The 22,644-nt window shown below is 34.0% G+C and overlaps 1 protein-coding gene across 2 annotated transcripts in view; it reads right to left on the bottom strand.

Moving 5' to 3' along the window:
- lqfR (clathrin interactor lqfR) overlaps positions 1 to 22,644 on the bottom strand; it is a 364,785-nt gene that overhangs the window by 28,173 nt on the left and 313,968 nt on the right. For both annotated transcript variants that reach the window (XM_090391640.1, XM_090391641.1), the window contains exon 10: positions 12,748 to 12,862. In XM_090391640.1, the coding sequence (XP_090247766.1) occupies positions 12,748 to 12,862 (115 nt within the window). The remainder of the gene's footprint in view (positions 1 to 12,747; positions 12,863 to 22,644) is intronic.

The following is a 22,644-nucleotide window of genomic DNA, read 5'->3' as shown; positions in this document are numbered from 1 at the left end:
TTTTGACATTACAAAATGGCTCACCAGTTTTCTCTCTAGTTCATTATCATTGATCTTTGACCTCAAACTCTGTAGCTAATACTGGATTCCACAAAGCTCTCCTTTCTTTCTTTCTTATTTCCACTTTCTAAATATTAATAACCTGCTTTAGCTGACTGGAAATCCAAACCATGGTTTTGTTGATTATAGTACGGTGCACTCCCCTTTCTGGTTTGACAAACCCTGCAGTGAGCAAATTAACAAAATTTTCAGAATATTCAATTCTACAACTCTAAAATCAATCTAATTTCAAAACTATTCTTAACTGGTAATTAACTTAAGGAATTTACAACGCATAAAATGGATATTAATTAAAGGAAACTTTAATTAATACCTTCAATATTTCGGCAACGGCAGAGCCATGATTTGGATTTGTAATTCCCTTTCAAAACAGTTAAAACATTATAAATTATGGAATGAAAGAATAATAGAAGCTAGAATAAAAATAGATAGAGGCTATTTAACAATAATTGGTTTATTTGCCCCAGAAGAAGGAAGAGAACAGGATAATATTGATTTTTATAATCAGCTACAAAACATATATAATAAAATAAATAAAAATGATTACGTAATTTTAGTAGGAGACTTAAATGCAAGAATTGGAAACACGAAAATTAATAATAATATAGGAATACATGGAGAACATACTCTAAACAGGAATGGTAAAAAATTGATAGACTTTGTAGTTTATAATAACCTAAAAATAATGAATTCATTCTATAAACATAAAGATATACATAAATATACTTGGGCAGCAAGAGGATGGAAATCAATATTAGATTACTTCATATTAAATGAAAAGACATCAAAATTTTCACTAGATGTTAGAGTTCAGAGAGGATATGAAATATAAGCAGTGACCACTTCCTTGTTAAAATAAAATTACAATTACCGGCTAAATGGCTACAAGTAACAAGAACAGAAATAAAAATTGAAACATTCATTTATAAAACTAAACTATTAAATGACACAAATGTTCAATGGCTATATGAACAAAGAATTAACCAATATCTAGATAAAATAAAACAAAATGAAGAAATAGAAATAGAATGGCTTAATATAAAAACGATACTAAATGCAGCAGCAAATGAAAGCTTAGGAAAGGCTGAAAAATTCAATAAAAGGAAAAAACTGAAGATCTGGGATGACACAATCAAAGAAATAATCAAAAAGAAAAAAGAAGCCTATCACAAATGGTTAAGCAGTTAAAGATTAGAAGATGAAATAGAATATAAAAGAATAAGAGCTATAGCTAAAAGAGAAGTCAGAAAAAGACAGAGGATCATGGAACAAATTTGTTTCTAAAATAAGACTCAATGTATATAAGATTTTAAAACACTTAAATGCAGATACCAAAGAAAACATAAAATTAAACACTGAATTTAAATTAGAAGTATTTCTAAATTACTACACAGAACTGTGGACAGACAAATATTTTAAAAAAGACACTGGCAAACAATTAACGAAAATGAAAAGGAAATAACTAAAGAAGGATTAGAAATCAGCCTGAAAGAAATAAGAAATGGGAAATCACCTGGAGAAGATAAGCTAGGTTCAGAACTATATAATTACGCAGGAACAAGATTCAAAGAAAGATTAAAATAATTATTTAATAAAAAAAATTTACTCAACTGGTATCCCCCCCCCCCCAATAGAATGGAAAAAAGCAATTGTGATTCCTATCTTGAAAAGAGGTAATAGAGATGACCCTGAAAACTATAGAGGTATCAGTATACTAAATTCCTGTTACAAAATATATAGCAGAATCTTAAATAGCAAACTAATGAAATATTCCGAAAACTTTATTTTAGAAGTACAGAATGGATTTAGAAAAGGACGATCATGTATAGACCCGGCCTTTTGCCTAAAATTAATAATAGAGAAAAGAAGAGAATACAATTTAGAAACACATATTGTATTTATTGACTTTGAAAAAGCATTTGACAAAGTTAAAAGAAACATATTATTTAACATATTAAAAGAAGGACAAATACCAAATAATATCCTAAAAGCTATCACAAGTATATATGAAAATAATCAAATACAAATAAGATTAAATCACGAGCTATCATATACGAGAGAGATAAACCAGGGGTCCGACAGGAATGTCCCCTTTCAGCAACTCTTTTTAATATCTACTTAAATGAAATAATAATAAAATGGAATAAAAATTTACATCAAGGAATTAAACTTTCTCCTACAGTTAACTTAAACACTCTCCTCTTTGCCGACGACCAAATAATAATTACCAATTCTGAAGATAACTTACAGAAAGCTATTTTAGATCTAAATGAGATATCCAAAGATTATGGTATGATAATATCAACAGAAAAATCAAAAACTATGGCCTTTAAAGAACAAGATCCAGCAAGAACTAAAATAGTAATAGATAACAAGATCTTAGAACAGGTGAATTCATTTAACTACCTAGGATGTATGATCACATATGTATATGAAAAAGATATACAGGGTGTTCGGGATAAATTTGACATATTTATAATTAATTATATTTTTCCGTAAGTTACATGTATTAACACACACTTCTCTTCATTTAAAAGTTTGGACCCTTCTTCATTCATATACAAGATGTCAGAAAGGATGGATAGCTGGAACCCACCTGAATCATGGAAGAGAATAACTTGTATCATGATGATTCGTGCCCGCCATCAAAATAAGGATATTACGACTGCTGCCCAATGCTCCCTGAATACAGTAAAAACAATCAGGCATGAACTAGAGACTTGCAATGGTGACTACGAGGATGTAGCAAGAAGAAAGATCCCTAGCAGACGATCTGATTGCGTTCGTACAGCAGAATTCCTCGCAAATCTGCAGGAACAGGTGTTGAAGAACCCTGGCATTGGAATTCGGGCTTTGTTCGTGGAGTTGCTAACTGTAGTCAAGCCCTGGATAACAAGGGTAGCCAATGGTAGGCCGTATGTATGGCAGCAGGATTCGGCCCCTTGCCACACCTCTGGGAAAAGTCAAAAATGGTTGTCTGAAAATTTCTACGACTTCACCAGTCCAAATGTTTGGCCTCCAAACTCCCCAGACCTTAACCCCATGGATTATTTTGTATGGGGCGCAGTTGAAAAAGACACCAATCGCACTTCCAGTAATACAAAAGCCCAGTTAATGGATAAAATTAAAACAGTTTTTGCGGCCCTTCCCAGGGAGACTGTAGCATCAGCTTGTTCGAGGTTCCGAAGCAGAATTGAAGCTGTGATCGATGCTAATGGTGGTTATTTTGAGTAAATCTTGTTGATAGTATTGTAATTAACTCTGCCTGTAATGTTTTTTTGTCAATTCATTAAATTTAATAGATACAAAGAAGATTTTCTTTTTCCTTACGAAACTGTCAAATTTATCCCGAACACCCTGTAAATGTAAAAATTGCAAAATATTTACAAATAACAGGTGTAATTAACTCTATATTTAAACCAAACCTAGTTCAAAAACAAACCAGACTAAAAGTATATAATACATTAGCCCTACCAATCTTAATGTATGGAAGCAAAATCTGGACAATAAAACAAAAAAACAAACAAAGATTAACAACAGCAGAAATGAAGTTTATGAGAAAAACTGCAAAGTATTTGATCACAAAAGAAACGAAGAAATTATGAAAGAATTAAACCAAGTACCAGTAATAGAAAAAATTAAAAAATATAAACATAAACGTATGGAACATGTTCAAAGAATGAAAACAGAAAGATTACCAAAACAAGCCTTAAAGTACAAGCCATTAGAAAAAAGAAAACCAGGACGTCCTCTTAAACGATGACTTCTAAGGCCGGAACAGGCCATGCTAGGCCTAAATCTTTGATACGCATGATGTTGCCATCTTCAGGAACATACAAATATGGTATGTAGACGCAGCCACTAACAAAAGCAAATGAGGAAGAAGGCAAGAAACTAAAATTGTTCCTAAAGTCCTAATGGTGCCCCCTAGCGGGCTAATTGGGTTGTCCTGGCCATTGGGCTGAAGTTATCATGATATAAGGCTCCCAAATTTGGGGTAGTCTCATGCACTCAAATTTGTTGAGGTTTGATATGTTTTTTAGAGCTGCTGATGATTCCATGAATAATTTTTCGTACTTGAACTTGCTGCGGTGTATTATTTTAGTTTTCTTCGAACGAATTCTATGACGGGTATCTATGGCATGGTCTGCAAGCCCATAGTGGCTGTACTTGTGAAACCGGATGTAGTCTTTGTGTTCTGAAATCCAGATATTCGCTGTCCAGCCTGTTTGGCCAAAGTAGGACAATTTACAGCCTGCAAGGGACCTGGTATACACCAGGTAGGTCTAGTGGAAGTGGTTGGTCTTTCTTTGGAAGAAAACTAAAATAATACACTGCAGCAAGTTCAAGTACAAAAGATTATTCATGGAATCATTGGCAGCTGTAAAAAACGTTCCAAACCTCAAAAAATTTGGGCGCATGAGACTACCCCAAATTTTGGATACTTACATCACGAGAACTTCAGCCCAATGGCCAAGACAACCCAATTACCCTGCTAGAGGGCACCATTAGGACTTTAGGAACAATATTAGTTTCTTGCCTTCTTCCTCATTTGCTTTTGTTAGTGCCAGCGTGCACATACCATATTTGTATGTTCCTGAAGATGACACATCTTCAGGAACATACAAATAAGTATAAGCCTTGCTACAAGAATTACTAAATTATTCTTCCCTTAGAATCTGATAACCTTGTTGATTTCAAAGCTACTAAAAATTAATCCTGTGTTATCCCCCCCCCCCCCCCGACATTCCCAAAAAACAGTTTTTTTCTATATTTTCTTTGACAAAAAGGAATCTCCCTCAACTAATTCCAAAAAAAAAAAAAAAAATGCATAGTGCAACCAATCACTACATACAAACCATGGCAGAATCTCCTCATTAAGAACACACTTTCCCACCTACTTTACTAACATCCATAGCATTAACACCAATATAAATGACATTCACCATCACTAGCAGTCATTCAAACCAGACCACCTACTCTTGAGAGAAATCCAAATAGCATCTACATCCCAATTACACACTTTACAATTCCGTTTGCTACAAGGTTGGCACTTGTACCTTTGTGAGATCAGATACTGTATGCCAGAGAGTGGCTAATATAGAATCCCCTGCAGGGCTTACTGTTCTCCAAACTCCGATAACTATTCAGACCTCTTCATATTCCACCCAATGAAACTTTGACTATTTGCAATCCAGCCATCCAAATAGTGAAGTCATCTTCCTAGGCAACCTCAACATCCATAATCCCAACTGGCTTCCTTTTACCAACACCAACGGCCAAGCTGGATAAGATGCAGAAATCTTTGCCATAATCAACAACCTAATGCAAATTATTCATCTACCTACATGAATTCCAGATACTCTCCTTCTCTCACCCATTACCTGGGATCTCTTTCAGCAACTCAGACCACAATCTAGTACAAGTCCACCCCCACTCTCACAAAATGCCTTTTCTCGAGCCATCATGCTCAATCTTGATCCTCTGGCACTTCAAAAGTGCTGCCAAATGAGATGACATCTGAAACTTTTCCTTTCCACGGTCTGACTACTGCTTCAGCTCATCCAACGCAAACATTTCTTTAAAATTTTGGCTATTTTTTATGATGTGCCTTGGATATACAGAATGATGATAGCACTCTATGAGGTCTTGGGGTAATAATAATAATGATAATAATTACTAAATATTTTTTGAAGAGAAGGTTAAAGGATTGGGGAAAGGAATTTTTTTTTTTCTTTGATACTGTGGGAACTGTAGTCCCACAGTATCAAATTTATTGACAAAATCAAATTCATTAATGACATCATATTGTGGAGAGGGAGAATGATGAGAAAGTTTGTGAATATATGCCTTTGTGGATGGGCTTCCTGTATATACTGAAGAATACAGGTAGGTATCTTACCAAGATGTCTAGAAAGACTAAACTATTATTAGTTTCTATTTCAATGGTGAACTGGATTCAAGACTACTAAGGTGAGAAAAGAGAGAATATAATGCATCTGGGCCATGAGGCCAAATAGAGAACACATTATCAACATATCTTAACCAGATAGAAAGTTTGAGAAGGGCTGAGTCAAGAGCTTGTTTTTCAAAGTATAATTCCTCATCATCATCAAATTCCTGATATGTACCCTCAACGGGTGTACAGGATATGATAGTACTGAATGAAAAACTTACATCATTACTAACTTCCTATCTACAATTTTCCTAAAAATCAATCTGTTACCTGTCAAAACTCCAACATTATCAGATCTTATATTTCTGTATTCTAAGGCATTTTTTACTGTATCAATCCACCTATATCTTGGTCTTCCTCTAGATCTTTATCTTACCAACCTGACAGAGAACACTTGTTTTGCTAATCTTTCGTCTGCCATTCTATTTAAATGACCATACCACCTGAGATTCTCCACTAACACATCCATGGATGCTAACAATGTCAAGTTTTTTCCTAATATCCTCATTTTTAATATGATATTGCCATTGACACCATCTAATCTTTCTCAGGACTCTCATATCTGCAGTCTCTAGTCTTTGGTGAAGAGTTTTATTTATAACTCAGCTTTCAGTTCCATAAGTTAAAATGGGTTTGAACACCGTCTTGTATACAGCTAATTTAGTGTTTAGACTAATTTCTCTCTTATTCCATATCAATTTAATCATTTGACCTGCCATACCATCTTTGTTGATTCTGTTGTCTATTTCTATATTTAATTTACCATCTTCATTAAAAATCATGCCTAAGTAGCTGAAACTTTGGCATGATTTTTACATGTTTTACTTGTTCAATAGGTTCTCCATTCAAAATGCAGTTGATAATTTCAATGCTTCTGCCTATTTTCATTGTCTTTGTCTTGTTATTGCTGACCTTCATACCATATCTATGAGAACAGTTATTCAATTTAGTCAGGGAATTTTCAGACTTGTACTGGATTTATTTAGAAGGATAACATAATCTGCATAAAAGCAAAGAGCTGAGATTAACATAGCCAATTTTGATATCAGGTTTAATATCACTTTCTTTCATGTGATATCCATATAAATAATAAATAACAGAGGGGATAATGTACATCCTAGTCTGACACCAGATACACTATCTTCCTGCACTTCCTTCAATTCCAACTGCTGACTTACAACTCAAATAAAGACTAAGTATTACTTGATATAATGCCCCACTGAAACCACACAACTGTAGGGCTTCTCTCTCTCTCTCTCTCTCTCTCTCTTGGCACCTTGTCATGTGCCTTTTCCAGTTCTACAAAACTTAAATACAGATCTTTGTTATATTCCTATGATTTCTCAACTATTTGTCGTAAAGTGAAAATCTGATCCTGACGGCTGCTATTTAGCCTGAATCCAGCTTGTTCTTCACCAAGCTTCCCATCCACAATCTTTCTCATCCATTTCTCAAGTATACTTGCATAAATCTTACCAGGAACACTCAGTAGAGAAATACCTCTGTAATTCTCACATTCAGTTTTATTTCCCTTTTCATATATGGGTACAATGACAGCTCTACTCCAATCATCTGAAATTCATTCCTCTGTCCAGGCCTTTTGAACTATGCAGTGCAGCCAGTGTAAGACTTTTATACCTTCAAACTTGAGCATTTCTGGTCAAATAGCATCTACTCCAGCTGCCTTTCCAAGTTTTTGATAGCTTTTTCTACTTCAAGTATGAATATGCATTCCTGATTGCATGCCTGTTGAGTATTTTCTACTACTGTGCTGTCACTGATTGCTTCATTTAGCATTTTTTCAAAGTATTACTCCATACATCAAGGATATCTTTTTCTCTAGTTTTCATGTCACCTTTATCATCTCTAATTCCTTTTACAGCACTCTTTCCTCCATTTCTGAGCTTCTTCAACAGCTTCCAGAATATTTTGGTATTCTGGAATCACCTTCTTGATATTTATTTTCTATGGTCTTACCAAAGTCTTCTCATGACTTTTCTTTAGCTAGTTTTACACAGAGTTTAGCTTTCCTACATTTGTCTCTGTATTCTCTAAGAGTACAAGCTGACTTATTTGCCATGAACTCTTGATATGCTTTCTTCTTTTCCTTCACTGCCGCTTTAACTTCCTGTGTCCACCATGGGGTTCTGATTTTTCTATCCTTGCAGACAACTTCACCACATGCCTCTCTGGCTGAATCAATCAATGTTTTCTTCAGGATTTGCCACTGACTCTCTGAGGTTTGGTTCCTGTTCTCAAACTCGTTCATTTTTTCTTAAATAATGTTTGTGTATTTTTGTCTACGGTTCACATCTGAGAGCTGTTCAACTTTTATTCACTTTAAAACTTTCTTACATATTCTTCTTTTTGATATAAAATTCAATTTTATCTTGCTCAAGACTAAATGGTGATCCCTTCAATTTCAAATCCTCTGTACACTCTAATTCCTGCACAAATGGGAAAACATCACTATCAACAATAACGTAGTCAATGAGAATTTTCTTATTCCTTGCCTCTTCTCTCCATGTGAATTTGTGCACATTTTTATGTTAGACCATTGTTTAGGATTTGCCATTATTATTAGCTTTGCTCTTTTTTCCAAATTTTTCCAAAATATTTTTGTATGTCTGACACGCATTTCCTATTCTGCTATTTAGATCCCCAACAAAGATCAAAATCTTTTCCTTTTTCATTGTGTCAATTGCTTCTTCCTCTACAGCCTCATAAAATTCCTCCACTTCTACCTTAGTAGAGCCTTCTGTGGGACCATAGGCACAAATAAGTGTCATTGTCTAGTTCTCCTATTCTGATATTTGCTCACATCACTCTACTTAATACTCTACTATTCAAAACTATTCTACTATTCTATACAAAAATTGGCAAGGGGATGTGAGAGGGGAGAAACCCACAGAGGTACCCTCTATCTGTTTATAAATTTTGTACTTCCAACAGAAATATCCAGAATGGATAGCAAAGGAAAAAAGATGTAATATCAAAAAGGAAAACCTTTTTAATTTATAAGTGATAAGGTGTCATTTAAGGGAATATTGGTGACCAGCAAAGTGATATCAAAGCTAACTAAAATATCTGTATTATTTAACATTAAATTCTTAATGAAAGTTTTAAAATGGATTTATATATATATATATATTTATAAAGAAATGAATGACTAGAACCGAGTTTTAAATAAAAAGGTTTTAATATAAAAACATGACTAGTTTCGGCTTGTAACAGTCTTCATCAGGTGACATTATAAAAGAAAGAAAATAGAAAAAACACTAAAACACTGAAGCTTAAATAAGCTATGAACATCATAGAGAGTCTCTATACATAATTGACATTAAATCGTTTTGGTTGTATTTAAAGCTGTTCTTTCGTTAGTTGTATTGTTGGGAAAGTGCGTGCTAGTAGCATCTCGTGAATGCCAGTACATGATTACGGCTGAATAACAATCTGGGAGGTTGTAGCTCAAGTTATTATTTAGACGAACAGGATTGAAGATGATTTCTCTAGATTCCATGATTTTTCTCTCTCGTTCATCTACTAGCATGCACTTTCCCAACAATACAACTAATGAAAGAACAGCTTTAAATACAACCACAACGATTTAATGTCAATTATGTATAGAGACTCTCTATGATGTTCATAGTTTATTTAAGCTTCAGTGTTTTAGTGTTTTTTCTTTCTTTTATAATGTCACCTGATGAAGGCTGTTACAAGCCGAAACTAGTCGTGTTTTTATATTAAAACCTTTTAACTTAAATCTCGGTTCTAGCCATTCAATTCTTTATAAAAATATGCATGTTAACTGAGTTAATGATCATTCTTACATATATATATATAAGAAGTGGTATCGCCAGTGATAGGGTTAAGAGTACTTGCTAACTGTTCTGTTAATTTATAGCATGGGGAATCTTTGGTATCTATTATAGGTCTTAGGGGGAATTGGGTTTGTATATCTTTGGTAATCATATATCCAGGGAGACAAGAACTGAAAGGTTTGAGGAGTTTTTTTTTTTTTTTTTTTTGTGATTTCATTTCAGAAGTCTTTTATCCAGGTGTTCTTAGTTTTGTTTTGTCTTTGTGTATGTTACAAGTCTCATATTGTAATCCCTAACAATATCTCAATGACTGAGATGAAATATAGAAAAAAATAAACATTTTTAATCCTTTCTTAGTGCAGTTTCATTCCATTAATCCTCTAACATGAGGATCTTTTCATTTTTCATTCTATGATTCAAGACAATTTTTGTTTTAGAAGAATATCTATGCAAGTCAGATAAAACCAAGTAAACGAAATTATTTATTTATCATGTTTGCGATGGGCAAGGTCAAACTGTCTCATGCTTCCTGATTGTGTATCCAGTATATTGGTAGCTCAGTACTCAACAAAAAATAAAGTACAAAGATAGCCAACATACTGTGTTTAGTGTAATTAAAAGGCAATGGGAATGAAAATCTTCCTATATATACTGAAAAACATCCTTTCCCATGGAACTCCATACTGCATAGCTGTAAGCCAAAGTTTTACTGTAGCACTAAATACAATACAATATGCTAACTTATTTCAAAAGTAAGGAAAATTTATTCATTCACATGTACTTCATTAGGTGCAGAAACTAACAAATTCATGACATGAACTTTTTAAAAGCAAATAATTTTTTTCTATAACGATGAGATGTTTCAAAAATACTATTTTAGAAATAAAAGCCTACTGAAAAAATTGAAACAGACATGCTATATATATTTAACACTTTGTAACAATGTGCCTTCCCAAAGTGATCAAGCAAGTTCCTGCCTCACATACGACTTGTGCAAAAACACAGCCTGGCACGAACATGTTAATACGTAAACATGAAAGAATTTAAAATTTTCAAAATGATTATAAAGTTAAGATATTTACTGTTTTATACAACAAATATCTTAACAGATGTATGAAAAATGTAGATTTCATTAAATAACTATGCTTATTTGAATACTAGATAAACATGTAAAAATATATATATATATAAAAAAGATATATATATAAAATTACTGAATATTACACATTTCTAAATGTATGTCTGTACAACAATGTTAATAAAGGTATGGTGCACCAACCACTGCTCCCCTTCCAATTAAAAAAAGTCAGTGTGTACTTGTAACCTTGACTAGATGCTTAATTAAACCCATACAGAGGAGGATCCACTGGTTTGTGGTCTGGGAAACTAATTAAATTCCATGGTCAACTGTTCCATATGTTTTTGTCAGTGGGAGACAAACCTGCATTCAACTACAAGTAATGATGAGGTGTGGGCATCCATCACTGGCTGGTGACTACTGTTGTGCTCATTATTCTTCTGCTCTTGGAACCTTAACTATGGCACTCTGCAAACAGCCTATGATACCAAGAGTTTTCTGGATACTGCAACCAGTATCCCTACAATCACTCCCTCCCTCTTTTCTATTTTATTTATTTATTTGTTTATTTTTTTTTAGGTCCATCAGTCCTTCGCCTACATCCACCAGCAGCTAGGAATGAACAGTCACACACTTGAATCAAGGTGTGACTGTTCATCAGGATATAAATGCCACCTAGCAAAGTGGAATTACAAAATTATCAGAGCAGTCATAATACTTAACTGGACTATGTGCAGACATTATGTAGCTTAATCTCAGAATTCTGAGAAAAATATTAAATTTATAGTAACAGACTTATGATTTAATATATATACTTATTTTTTTATTTTTTCAATTGATAGCATGGGACAAGAAACAAGAGTCCCAACACACACACACACCACAGGGTAGGTTTTCTTTGAGTTCTGTTTGTGAACGGTTAGAAACTTATGAATTAGTGCTGTAAGTGGGCTGAGAGTTAGATAATCCTGCTCTAAAAACATATGGACTTTTCTTTTGCAAAGAAATTCCGGCTTCCAATAAGAAAGGTACTGGTCTCACACCAGGCAATAAACTGAAATTTATCTACCACCTAAAATCAATGGTAAATATGCAACTGTGAGATTTGAACCTAAAGCTTGTCTAGAGGGCAAAAGCACTATCCATTCAGCCGGTCAGATTGGCTAGGTGGGTAGCAGGCATCATTTAACCACCTTACTGGCCATTGTGGATCAAATACGCATCCTCATATGCTTTGTATCCATCATATATTTCAATGTAATATCAATGGTATTACAATTTTAATATGCACTTCACATCCGTGATAGCCTTGACGTCTATAGACGTCTTGGCTGGTAGCATGGTTAACAATGATTCACTCAACAACTGAATTCAGTGCAATGGCTTATTTTAGAATAAAATAAAGGTAATAATTTCAACATAACTAGGTAACTTTCTTGAATAACTAGCTGTTTAAAACAAAAAAAATGGTTGGAGGACAAGATAAAGCAAATTTAGAAAGTATTTTATAATACAGTGATAAAATATGACAAATTAGCATAATAACATAACTGGAACTAAATTTTATACTCTATCAGTAAAATTCACAATATGCAGATGCTATAACAGTTCAGACTATAAATACTTGCAAAAAAAGTTGAGCAATATAAAATTTTGTGTACTACATATTTCAGCAAAGATCAGAGCACCCATCAATTTGCAAAAACTTATTAATAAAATTCTGAGAATCCATCTATATAAACAGGCTCTCTCTAGTTTTAACAAGATTCTTATTAACATTCTCCTCACTCAGAAAAATGGTGAACACTTATTTTTCTTTTAAAAAAATGTACCTGCTAGTTGATTCATACTTGGTGCAACGGGTTTATCATATTTACTTGCCGGACTCAAATTATCAACACTTATGTCAACACTACCAGCAGCATCACTCCATGTATTTCTAGATTTCTGCAAAAATAATTCAAAGGATCATTAGATATACACAAATGAAATTAAAAAAACCATAAGACTTGAAAAGTCTCATGCTTTTATATCATGCTACTTAACAAACTGGTTACAACACTTTAGAAACTAAAGTTTCATACAGCTAACTGACCAACTTTGTACAGCCAAAAGGCAACAAAGAATAAAGAAAGGTCATGTATAAAAATGCCTAATAGCAATTAGTATTAAATACATCATGGTGTCTATTTGATTAGAAATTTCTAACTGCTCAATAACTTTTTTTTAAAACTTTTTTTCAGGCTCGGGAAGAAATCACATGGCATATTCTCTTTAGATGACTGAAGATACATACTATAAACTATATATTAGCAGTGATGGTAGGTGGCTGCAATAAATTTATCAGGTGGTTGTTGGATAAAACGAAACAGAACCATCACAGCTCTTTCAGTAATTCTGCAGAAATAATGACCTTAACTGGAAATTCCTGTGCTGGAATTCCATCTAAGATGCAAGAACCTTACCTTTATAAGGCTTTTTCAAATGAAGTTTTGGCAGGTCTCAGAATAAAATGGAGGTGGCAGGATTTTTCACACCACAAAGCAGACAGATTGTCAGAAAATACATGCAACTGAGAGAGCTAGCCAACTATGAAGATAGGATTAACCATAATGTCTTAATTAGGCTTGTAAAGATTTCTTTGAGATCAAGTACATGGCTATAACAAGACAATGAACCTAACAAATTAAGGAAAAGATTAGATGAAAACAGTTGAACATGAAAAAAATAAAATAAAATAAAATAATTGAAAGTGAAAGAGAAACATTTTATTCTTGGTGCAATTTTACATATGCCGATAAGTCACTTTTATATCAAGCATGGCATTTCAGATACCAATCAAGGATTTCTTACTGATTACAATTCAGACAACGTCTAAGAACAAGAACCTGGTACCAAAGTCATACCAAACTACAAGTCGGTAGATAGATCTGCAGTGATAAGTTTTATTTTATTTTTTAATTCATAATAAATTTCTTTAATACTTTTAATCTTAAATATATATGTCAATTACATCACTGTTTTAATAAAAATTGGTCATATCTGCTGTTTTTAAAATTTATTTTTTTAGGTGCTTTATCTTAATTTTCTCTCTGAAATCATTTATACTTTTAATTAGCTCACATTTTTCACAAATTTCATTAAATTCGATTCGGGTACACATTTGTTTCAAAGATGAAACATGGGGGGGGGGGTCCTCCTGATCATCCAACTGACACCTGCTGTCCAATACTGCATTTGTAAATGAGCCTTCTGTGATTAGAGTTGCAGTTCACTGCAATAAAGTGTAGGAAATTACAATCTACAAACACATAAAATGCTGTATAGTTATAAAATATTGTCTATTTTCTGTCTTACATTTTTTTAATTGACTTTCCAACTTTGCAAGGCCAAAATGCAATAAAACAATGAGGTTCTAGTGTGGTATTTCTGCATTTTAATAACTTTGCTAAGATGCTGATATAGCAACCAAAAATTAAGCATACAGTATTATTATTTTTATACTAAAACTAATAATTAGTTGAATCTTTAGAGGTACCTGTGACATAATAATTAATAATGGAACACGTACAGACCACAGTAATAACTTTAATTAAATAAAGGTACAAATATACCGCAGAGTTCCAATCCCTTACATTTCAGGCATCTCAGAACCTATAGGCAGAATTTTGAAGAAGTATCATCTTATTCCCACATATTTTCCTATCAACAAAATTTCCCACTTGTTGCCATCTACAAAAGACAAACTGTCACCTCTATCATTGGCTGGTGTTTACCAGATTCCATGTGAATGCAATTTATTCTATTATGGACAAATAGGCCGTTCTGTGGAAAAAAAGAATGAAGGAACATCAATATCATATCGAATACATGAAACTTCATAAGTCTGGTCTAGCACAACATAGCATTGACACTAATCATAATATCCAATGGGATAAAGCTTGTCTTCTCCACAGATGTAGGTTGATGAACGCCTTTTTAAAGAAAGTTGTGAAGCCCTCTTACATGGGCCAAATTTAAATCGAAATCACTGTCTCTCTCCCCCAAAAGTTTGGGAGACTCTTATTTTATGTAACCATCAATGAAATAATCATCTTCAAAGAATTATTTAATAATATTTTAGTAATTAATCTTCTAGCACGCAGCAACAATTTAATTGGTGACCCACGACTGTTCTGTACTTTGTATTCCATTCCTTTAACTGTTTGTTCTACACTGAGGATGTACTGTTACTTTCAGTAAAAAATATTTGTACCTTTATTTAATTAAAGTTATTACTGTGGTCTATACATGTTCCATTATTAAAACTAATAATTAGTATGATGTAGGAATAATGATATAATACCAAAGTTTGTAAGATTAAAACATACATTAAATTTCACCAAAACTCACTAGATTTACAAACTTACAGAGATGGCTCTTTTCAAAAAACTACAGCAACAAGATTGGAACTGTCAAAAATTTATCGTGATGATCTCCCTTCAGTCAGACTTAGCAGCGTCACTATAAGCAAAATTATGGACATTGTAAACAACTAACACGCAACAAAGCCATACTATTTTTTAATAGAAAGAAAGATAATTTAAACAAGAGCTTTAACTGGCTACAACGTGAAAAGAAAAACATTCAAGACAACTAGACCACTTTGACTTCTTGTAATATTCCAGAAGTAGACATTGCAAGAAACACAGAAAATTAATCACACTGACTTCTGGGAGATTTTGATGACCTTATTTTGCATTCAAAGTGTTTCCCTGTTACACAGAGCCAAATTACAACCTAAATATCCCTAAATCAGAATTATGGGTTGTAAATAATTTCAACACAACAAAAACATCATTATCTTCAGTGCAGATGAAGATAATGTGAGAGTGTCAAGAACTTAGAAGAATACATAACAAAAATTAACAATCTATTAGAAAATATCAAACACCAACAAAGCTTTAAACTTGGATCCATGCGGCACATGCTTAACAAAACCAACAATTTAGTTAGTGAAATGGCTGGAAGAATTAAATCTCTAACATTAAAACATCCTCGAGTCCTGAGAATTTATAGAGCTCCAAAAGTCCTATTACATTCAATTGTAGATGCAAGAGACTCCCCCATCTCCAACTTAGTTAAATCTCTCTCTAATCAGGTATTTACATTGTCAGCCTTTTTGCCAACAATGTTCCTAGAGGTGACATTAAAAAAAGACTATCATATTAAATTATAATGTGATAGTGTCAAGAACGTTGAAGAATACATCCCTTGTTGTGGTCCTAGTGAACTTATTTATGGAAAATTTTGAGAAGAAAGCTACAAAAAATATCATTAAGCAAAATCATGGCTATGATGTTGAAATATTCATAATTCGAAGAATTACAGAATTTCTAAATTTTCCTTAACAGCTTGTACACAAACATAAACTTCATTTAGACAAAATTACCCTACCATGACATCTGCCTGAAATTATCTTAAGAGGAAAAAAGGCTAAACATACTAGTATACAGAACCAACCACCACTGGGAGATTCCTACATTCACACACAGATAAGCATGGATCAAAACTCTGTTATTATATGCTACTGTTGAAATTCATAATTTTTAACTAGTTGAGTTTTATTTTAATAAAACTAATTCTCTATGCCAAACATGTGGTTACTATACAGGCATCTTAAAGAAAAGAATGAGGCTGTTTGTTCTTTTAAGGAAAATTATGAGTGTTTCCCAAAGTGTGGTATGCATACCCCCCCCCCAAGGGGGGGAGGGTCATCAAAGGTCTTTAGGGGGAATAAGAGGAACTTTTCACTTTAATTTTGATTATATTTTCTTGCCTTTTTGTCCCAGATAAGTGTAGGTCTATTCTATAATTGATTTTTCAATAACTAAAAAAATATATCTAAAGGAAGTTTTTAAAGTATCATAGCACATATTACCTGACCTTCATTAGAGCTGTGTCAAGGTTGATGGACAACTGCATTTTGCATTCCAACTCTGTGGATTAAAATGTTTGAACTAAAAGCTTAAATTCAAGTAGTTCGAACCACACATGTAGAAACACTTTGCTAAAGTTTGTTAAATTCCTCTGCAAAATCTATCACACACATATATATATGTAGAAAGTTTTTTACCTTGGGTGTACTATACGTTAAAGATACCAAGAAATTTTATATACTTGGTTTTAATCCTTTTTTTTTTTTTCCAAGTAAGCAAACAAGCAAGCAAGCCAAGTTTGCACCTGAAGTATTTTCAGGTCTGAGGCAAATCATGGTAAAGGTGGAATAAGCTCTGATCACTTGCCTAAGTATCATATAATACAAAGAACATATCCTTACGGGCATGTATAATGCTATGTATTATGCGAAGGTATCACTACCCAGACCAGTTACCACACGCTGATGAGACCTTTATTAAGGTCTCATCAGTGGGAGCCAGACCCAGAGGTGGTGATACCAAGGTTGAAGTAATGCAGAACTTATATTTACCTATACAAGTTGCCACAAGGTGCTTTGACCTTATTAAATAAAAATCTCAGGATGACAGAAAGATGTAAAAAGTTTTTTACCTCGGGTGTACCAAGAAATTTTATATACTTGGTTTTAATCCTTTTTTCCCAAGTAAGCAAACAAGCCAAGTTTGTGCCTAAAGTATTTTCAGGTCTGAGGCAACTCATGGTAAAGGTGGCATAAGCTCTGATCACTTGTCTATCTTTCCTAGTGAAGTTTTCGTGAAGGCGGCTTGATTTCCTGTTGTCGTCGCCTTGCAAGGTGGTGTTTGAAGAACTAGGAAATCTTCCTTCTCTGTCGTCTTGGAATTCTCTGATGATATGGTTACAACAGGTTTGATAGCACCTCGCATCCGTTCCGCATGGGTTCTATGTGGGCAAGCATCCACTTTGTGATCCATGTTACCACACATATCCTTACGGATATGTGTTTTGTATTATGGGATACTTAGGCAAGTGATCAGAGCTTATGCCACCTTTACCACGAATTGCCTCAGACCTGAAAATACTTCAGGCACAAACTTGGCTTGATTGCTTACTTGGGAAAAAAGGATTAAAACCAAGTATATAAAATTTCTTGGTATCTTTAATATATATATATATATATATGGACTCCAATATCTAAAAATGTATTCCTCATTGGCCAGAACCTCAAGGTAATAATGTGGTTAACTGTCTGACCCTGTGGTACCCATTAAACCATTACCACGCCACTGATATATATATATATCAAAAAAACGATCAGCATTGCCTGCAGTTTTTACCTGCTCATTCTTGATTTTTTTTTTTTCATTCTCGGTGACGTGGGAGTTTTCCAGTATGGCATCAATTGTCTCTTTATTTCTGTATCATACTGGAAAATCCACATCTCATCACATGTGATGATCTTCTCCTGCAAGTCTGCAATGAGGGGCACCCATTTTCAGTCAGTGGATGAGGTAAAGGAGAAAACGACAACTCTACTGAAGCAGATAACACTTGATGATTTGCAGCACTGCTTCCAACAATGGAAAATTCGTATGCAATGGTGTATAGATAGAGGAGGGGAGTATGTTGAAGGGGTTAACAATTAAGTTGTACAATTGTAATAATAAACCACATTTTTGCAACCAGTCTCATTATCTAATAGCTCCACCTCGTATATGGGTTTTCTTCCATGCTGTAGGGTGGATACCAGCTGATTACAGTTTAGTGAACAGATGATAAAAACAGGGTTCAGGAGCTCATCCCTTAAGCACAATGGGTGGGATTCAAGATTCTTCTGATGTCTTTCTAATAGAGTTACAGGCAACATGAGATGCACTTCTAGGTGAAGGAGGCAGTAATTTGTCATGGTCATCTATGAAGGAGTTAGAAGAGAAGAATGAAGCCAAGACATCAGCCTTATATTTAGATGATGTTACAATCCTACCACTGGGTGAAACAGAGGTGGTAACACAGACAGGCAAAAGTTGCACACAAGAGCTTTGGCGAGAGAGACCAGAAGGCACAACTATCAGTGGCACAAGCAGCAAGCCTTCTGCATTTATCTTTATTGAATTTAGACTTTGCCCTTTTATTGGTGGTTTCACAGGTGTTGTAGGCAACTGTGTATGTAGGCTGTGGAGGAATCTGGTGTTTTGGTTTCAAACTACTTGTGAAAGACTGTTTGCTTTTCTTGGACAACCCTGAAACACTTCTTGAAGAATCATGGTTTAGATGTGGGTTGGGAAATTTGAACAGAGCGAGCAACAAAAGTTTCCATTTTAATATGGGTTATTTCTGGCCTATAGCAGCAATCAACCTGCTTCAAAAGAACAGTCATTCTCCTGACTGTCTCCTATTTTTACTCGCTGCAATTCATCTGTTATCATCAGCAGTACCCCTCCCACCATCCGATCTTTTCTATTCTCCTTGGAAATATTTAATCCTTCACATTCTCTTACTGTAACTGCATCATTTTCTGTTAGCCAGTATCACTAATGCCTACAACTTTTGGCAAGGTTACACTAGCCAATGCCATAAATTCTCGGTCTTGTTCTTGATAATTCTGGCATTAGTACATAAAAACTGTAGCATCACTTTAAAGCCACCCCATCCACTTTAACTTCCTGAACTAATTATCCTTTTAATACAAACATGGAATGGAACTGTCCTTGAAACTTTCTAAGACTCAGTTTATATCTATTTTCTGTTTACGTAAGGATACACCATCAGGTGGCATATGGTGGTAGGCCTATGTTCGGAGAGCTCAGAAAGCCAAGTTGTTTAGTTAAAAAAAAATAGTGTTATTAGTTAAAAGTTTTATTTTCAATATAGTTAATAATCTTTCTGCATAGTAAGTTGCATTGCATAGCATAGCACACGGCACCAATGCGAAGTAACACAATGGCGTCTAACGCATCGTTGTTTAAAGAATTCAACCATCCAACATTTAAGGACTTCATACAGTGCACTGTCTGTGAGATGTACACATTTCTTTTTTTAGAGATTATTATTACTCAGTGAGAGTAATAATAATCTCTAAAGTCTCTTTTTTTTTTTTAATCAAGGCAGATGAAGAACAATCAACATTTTCTAGTTTTACTGAAGGTACCTTAAGGATTTAACAATTTCAACTGGATGAAAATAAGATTAATATTACAGACTAGAGATTAACTTCATCTATGTCAAATGTTTGATTATTTCCCTAATATTAACCAATGTTTCACAAACTCTTCCTTTTAATTCATGTTTCAAGCCTTCTTGAATTAAAAATTGTTCTTTCAAAAAAAACAAAACAAGGATCAGCACCATGTCCTTCCAGTTCTCTCTGTTGGTGGCTTTCCTTTTTGTTTCTGCACAGCCATGTGATCCTGTCCATAATCTTATATCTTCAAGCCATGTCCTTTGTTTTTTGCCTCTTGATCCTTTTCCCATATTTTTCCCTTTAAAACTGTTAGTATCCTCTGTCCTGCTGAACCTCCCAGTACATGTCCCACCAATCTCATCTTTCTCTGGATCATTTCCTGTAATAAAGATCTCTGTGTTCTTATTCTCTGAAGGAGATCTGTACATGTTCTGTCTATGAGATTTTCAGAGCTCTCCTACAGCACCACATTTCAAAGGCCATTATCTGTTGTCTAACTCTCTTCTTGAATATCCAGGTTCTCACTTTCATATGTGAAATTGGCCACACTAATGTTCTTATCATTCTTTTCTTTGTCTCGATACTCACAGAACTTCTGAGCAGATCTTTATTTTTCCAGAATGCATCTTTAGCTATGGCTGTTCTTATTTTTATTTCTTTATCTTGCTTTCCATCTGCAGTAAGTAGGTGCCTAAATATTTGTATTCTGTTATATGTTCAAGTTCCATATTTTTATGAATATTTCTGGCTCGGATCTGTTTTCTTTTGAAATTTTCATAAATTTGGTTTTTTTTGCATTTATATCTAATCCAAATTCTTTACCTTCAATTAGTAGCTGCAGTAATTTGATTAATTTGTTTCTGTTTTCTGCTATTAGATATACACATTACAAAGGCAAATGGATTAGTGGTGGGAAAGTGCACCAAAAATTAAATGTAAGCAAGCTCAAAAGTGCAGGTCAGGAAGAAAGATTGAAGTGGCAGACAGAACAAAAAATATGCATGAAAATGTCTGTGACAATGTAACAGCAGATAGGATTGAAACAGGGGTTAAAAGTTACACAATTGAGAGAGAGAGAGCAAAAGTGTTGATCAAAAGAATAGTAGTATGATGGATATAAAGAATGAAGAGTTGGCTATAATGAGGGAGATAGCTTAGTTACATGGAGTGATACACAGGATGAAGGGGGAGCTGCAACAAATGCGGAAACGTTTGGCGAGTGGGTCAGTGTGAGAAAAGAGAAATAAATGCTCAACTAAGAGAGAAGGAAAATTCAAGGAGCAAGTCTTGTAGAGTGATTCTATCATAAGAGGAATCTTATCATAACACAGAAAATAAATATCAGGAGGTGGCAAAATATTTGGGATGATATTGAAAAAACTCAGAGATGGAGGAAAGAGTACTTTAAAAAGGTATTATTGGAGATGATAAAGGTGAGATGAAAAAAAAGAAATAAACAATATTTTAGATGTCTTGGAGAAGTTTTAGTAGAAAGCACTCATTAGTGGTGAGAGATTAACAAAATTGTGCTTCCCAGGTGCAAAAATTAACGATATTAGTGATACAAAAAGGTAAAGTAAAATAGCTGATTGTTTTGGCTGGAATGAGTGATTTGAAAGGAGAAAAGTATGGAATAAGGGAGGGCATGAAAGAATTACTGGAAATTGCAAAAGAAAAGGGTGAGAAAATTAAGACAGTCTGTTGCCCACAGTATGACAGAGCAGAGCTGAGAAGTAGAGCCATAACCTACACAACCAATGTGTAGGTTATGTACAGGAGGAATAATGTGGAGGGAGTTTGATGGGTGAGAGAACTTATACAGGAAGGTGGTTTGAATCTGAATGGATTTGGTGTTGTCTGGAAAAGTGTTGTTGAATGAAGTGAAAGTGGATGTGCAAAATCAGGGAAACTAGAACTTTTAGTGGGAGAAGCTGTTGATTGTCAGAATATGCATAAAATGCCTAAGTTAGAACAACTAATAACAAACCAGAATGGGAAGGAAAAAAAGTGATATGATTGAGACATACAAATTAATGAAGGGTTTTTACAGGATTAATACAGAAGAAATTTTTCAGAACAGGTCTGGTGGTCTGAGAACTAGGAGCCATCGTTTGAAACTGAGAGAGAGTGTAGTTAACAACCTAGGTGTTACAACTAGATTTTTTTTTTTTGCTTGGAGAGCAGTGAATGAGTGGAATAGGTTGCCAGAGTCTGTTGTGGGTGTCATGACTGTGAATGAGTTCAAAGCAAAGTATGATAGATACTGCACAAACGTTGGATAGGTCTTGGCATGATGTTTAGGGCCTTCCTCGATGAGTCTAAGGATTCCATGGAGTAGCCCATAATAATAATCTCTAAAGTATATTTTTTTTTATTAATCAAGGCAGATGAAGAACAATCAATATTTTCTAGTTTTACTTAAGGTTTAAAATACCTTAAGGATTTAACAATTTCAACTGGATGAAAATAAGATTAATATTACAGAATAGAGATTAACTTCATCTATGTCAAATGCTTGATTGTTTCCCTAATATTAACAGATGTTTCACAAACACTTCCTTTTAATTCATGTTTCAAAGCCTTCTTGAATTAAAAATTGTTCTTTCAAAAAAAAAAAAACAATGATTAGACA

This window comes from Typopeltis vanoorti, chromosome 4 (genome assembly GCF_054136105.1).
Source record: "Typopeltis vanoorti isolate ZY-2024b chromosome 4, IOZ_Tvanoo_1.0, whole genome shotgun sequence".
NCBI lineage: Eukaryota > Metazoa > Arthropoda > Arachnida > Uropygi > Thelyphonidae > Typopeltis > Typopeltis vanoorti.
Note: the sequence above shows the minus strand (reverse complement) of the source record. Positions and strands in the feature narration are given on the sequence as shown.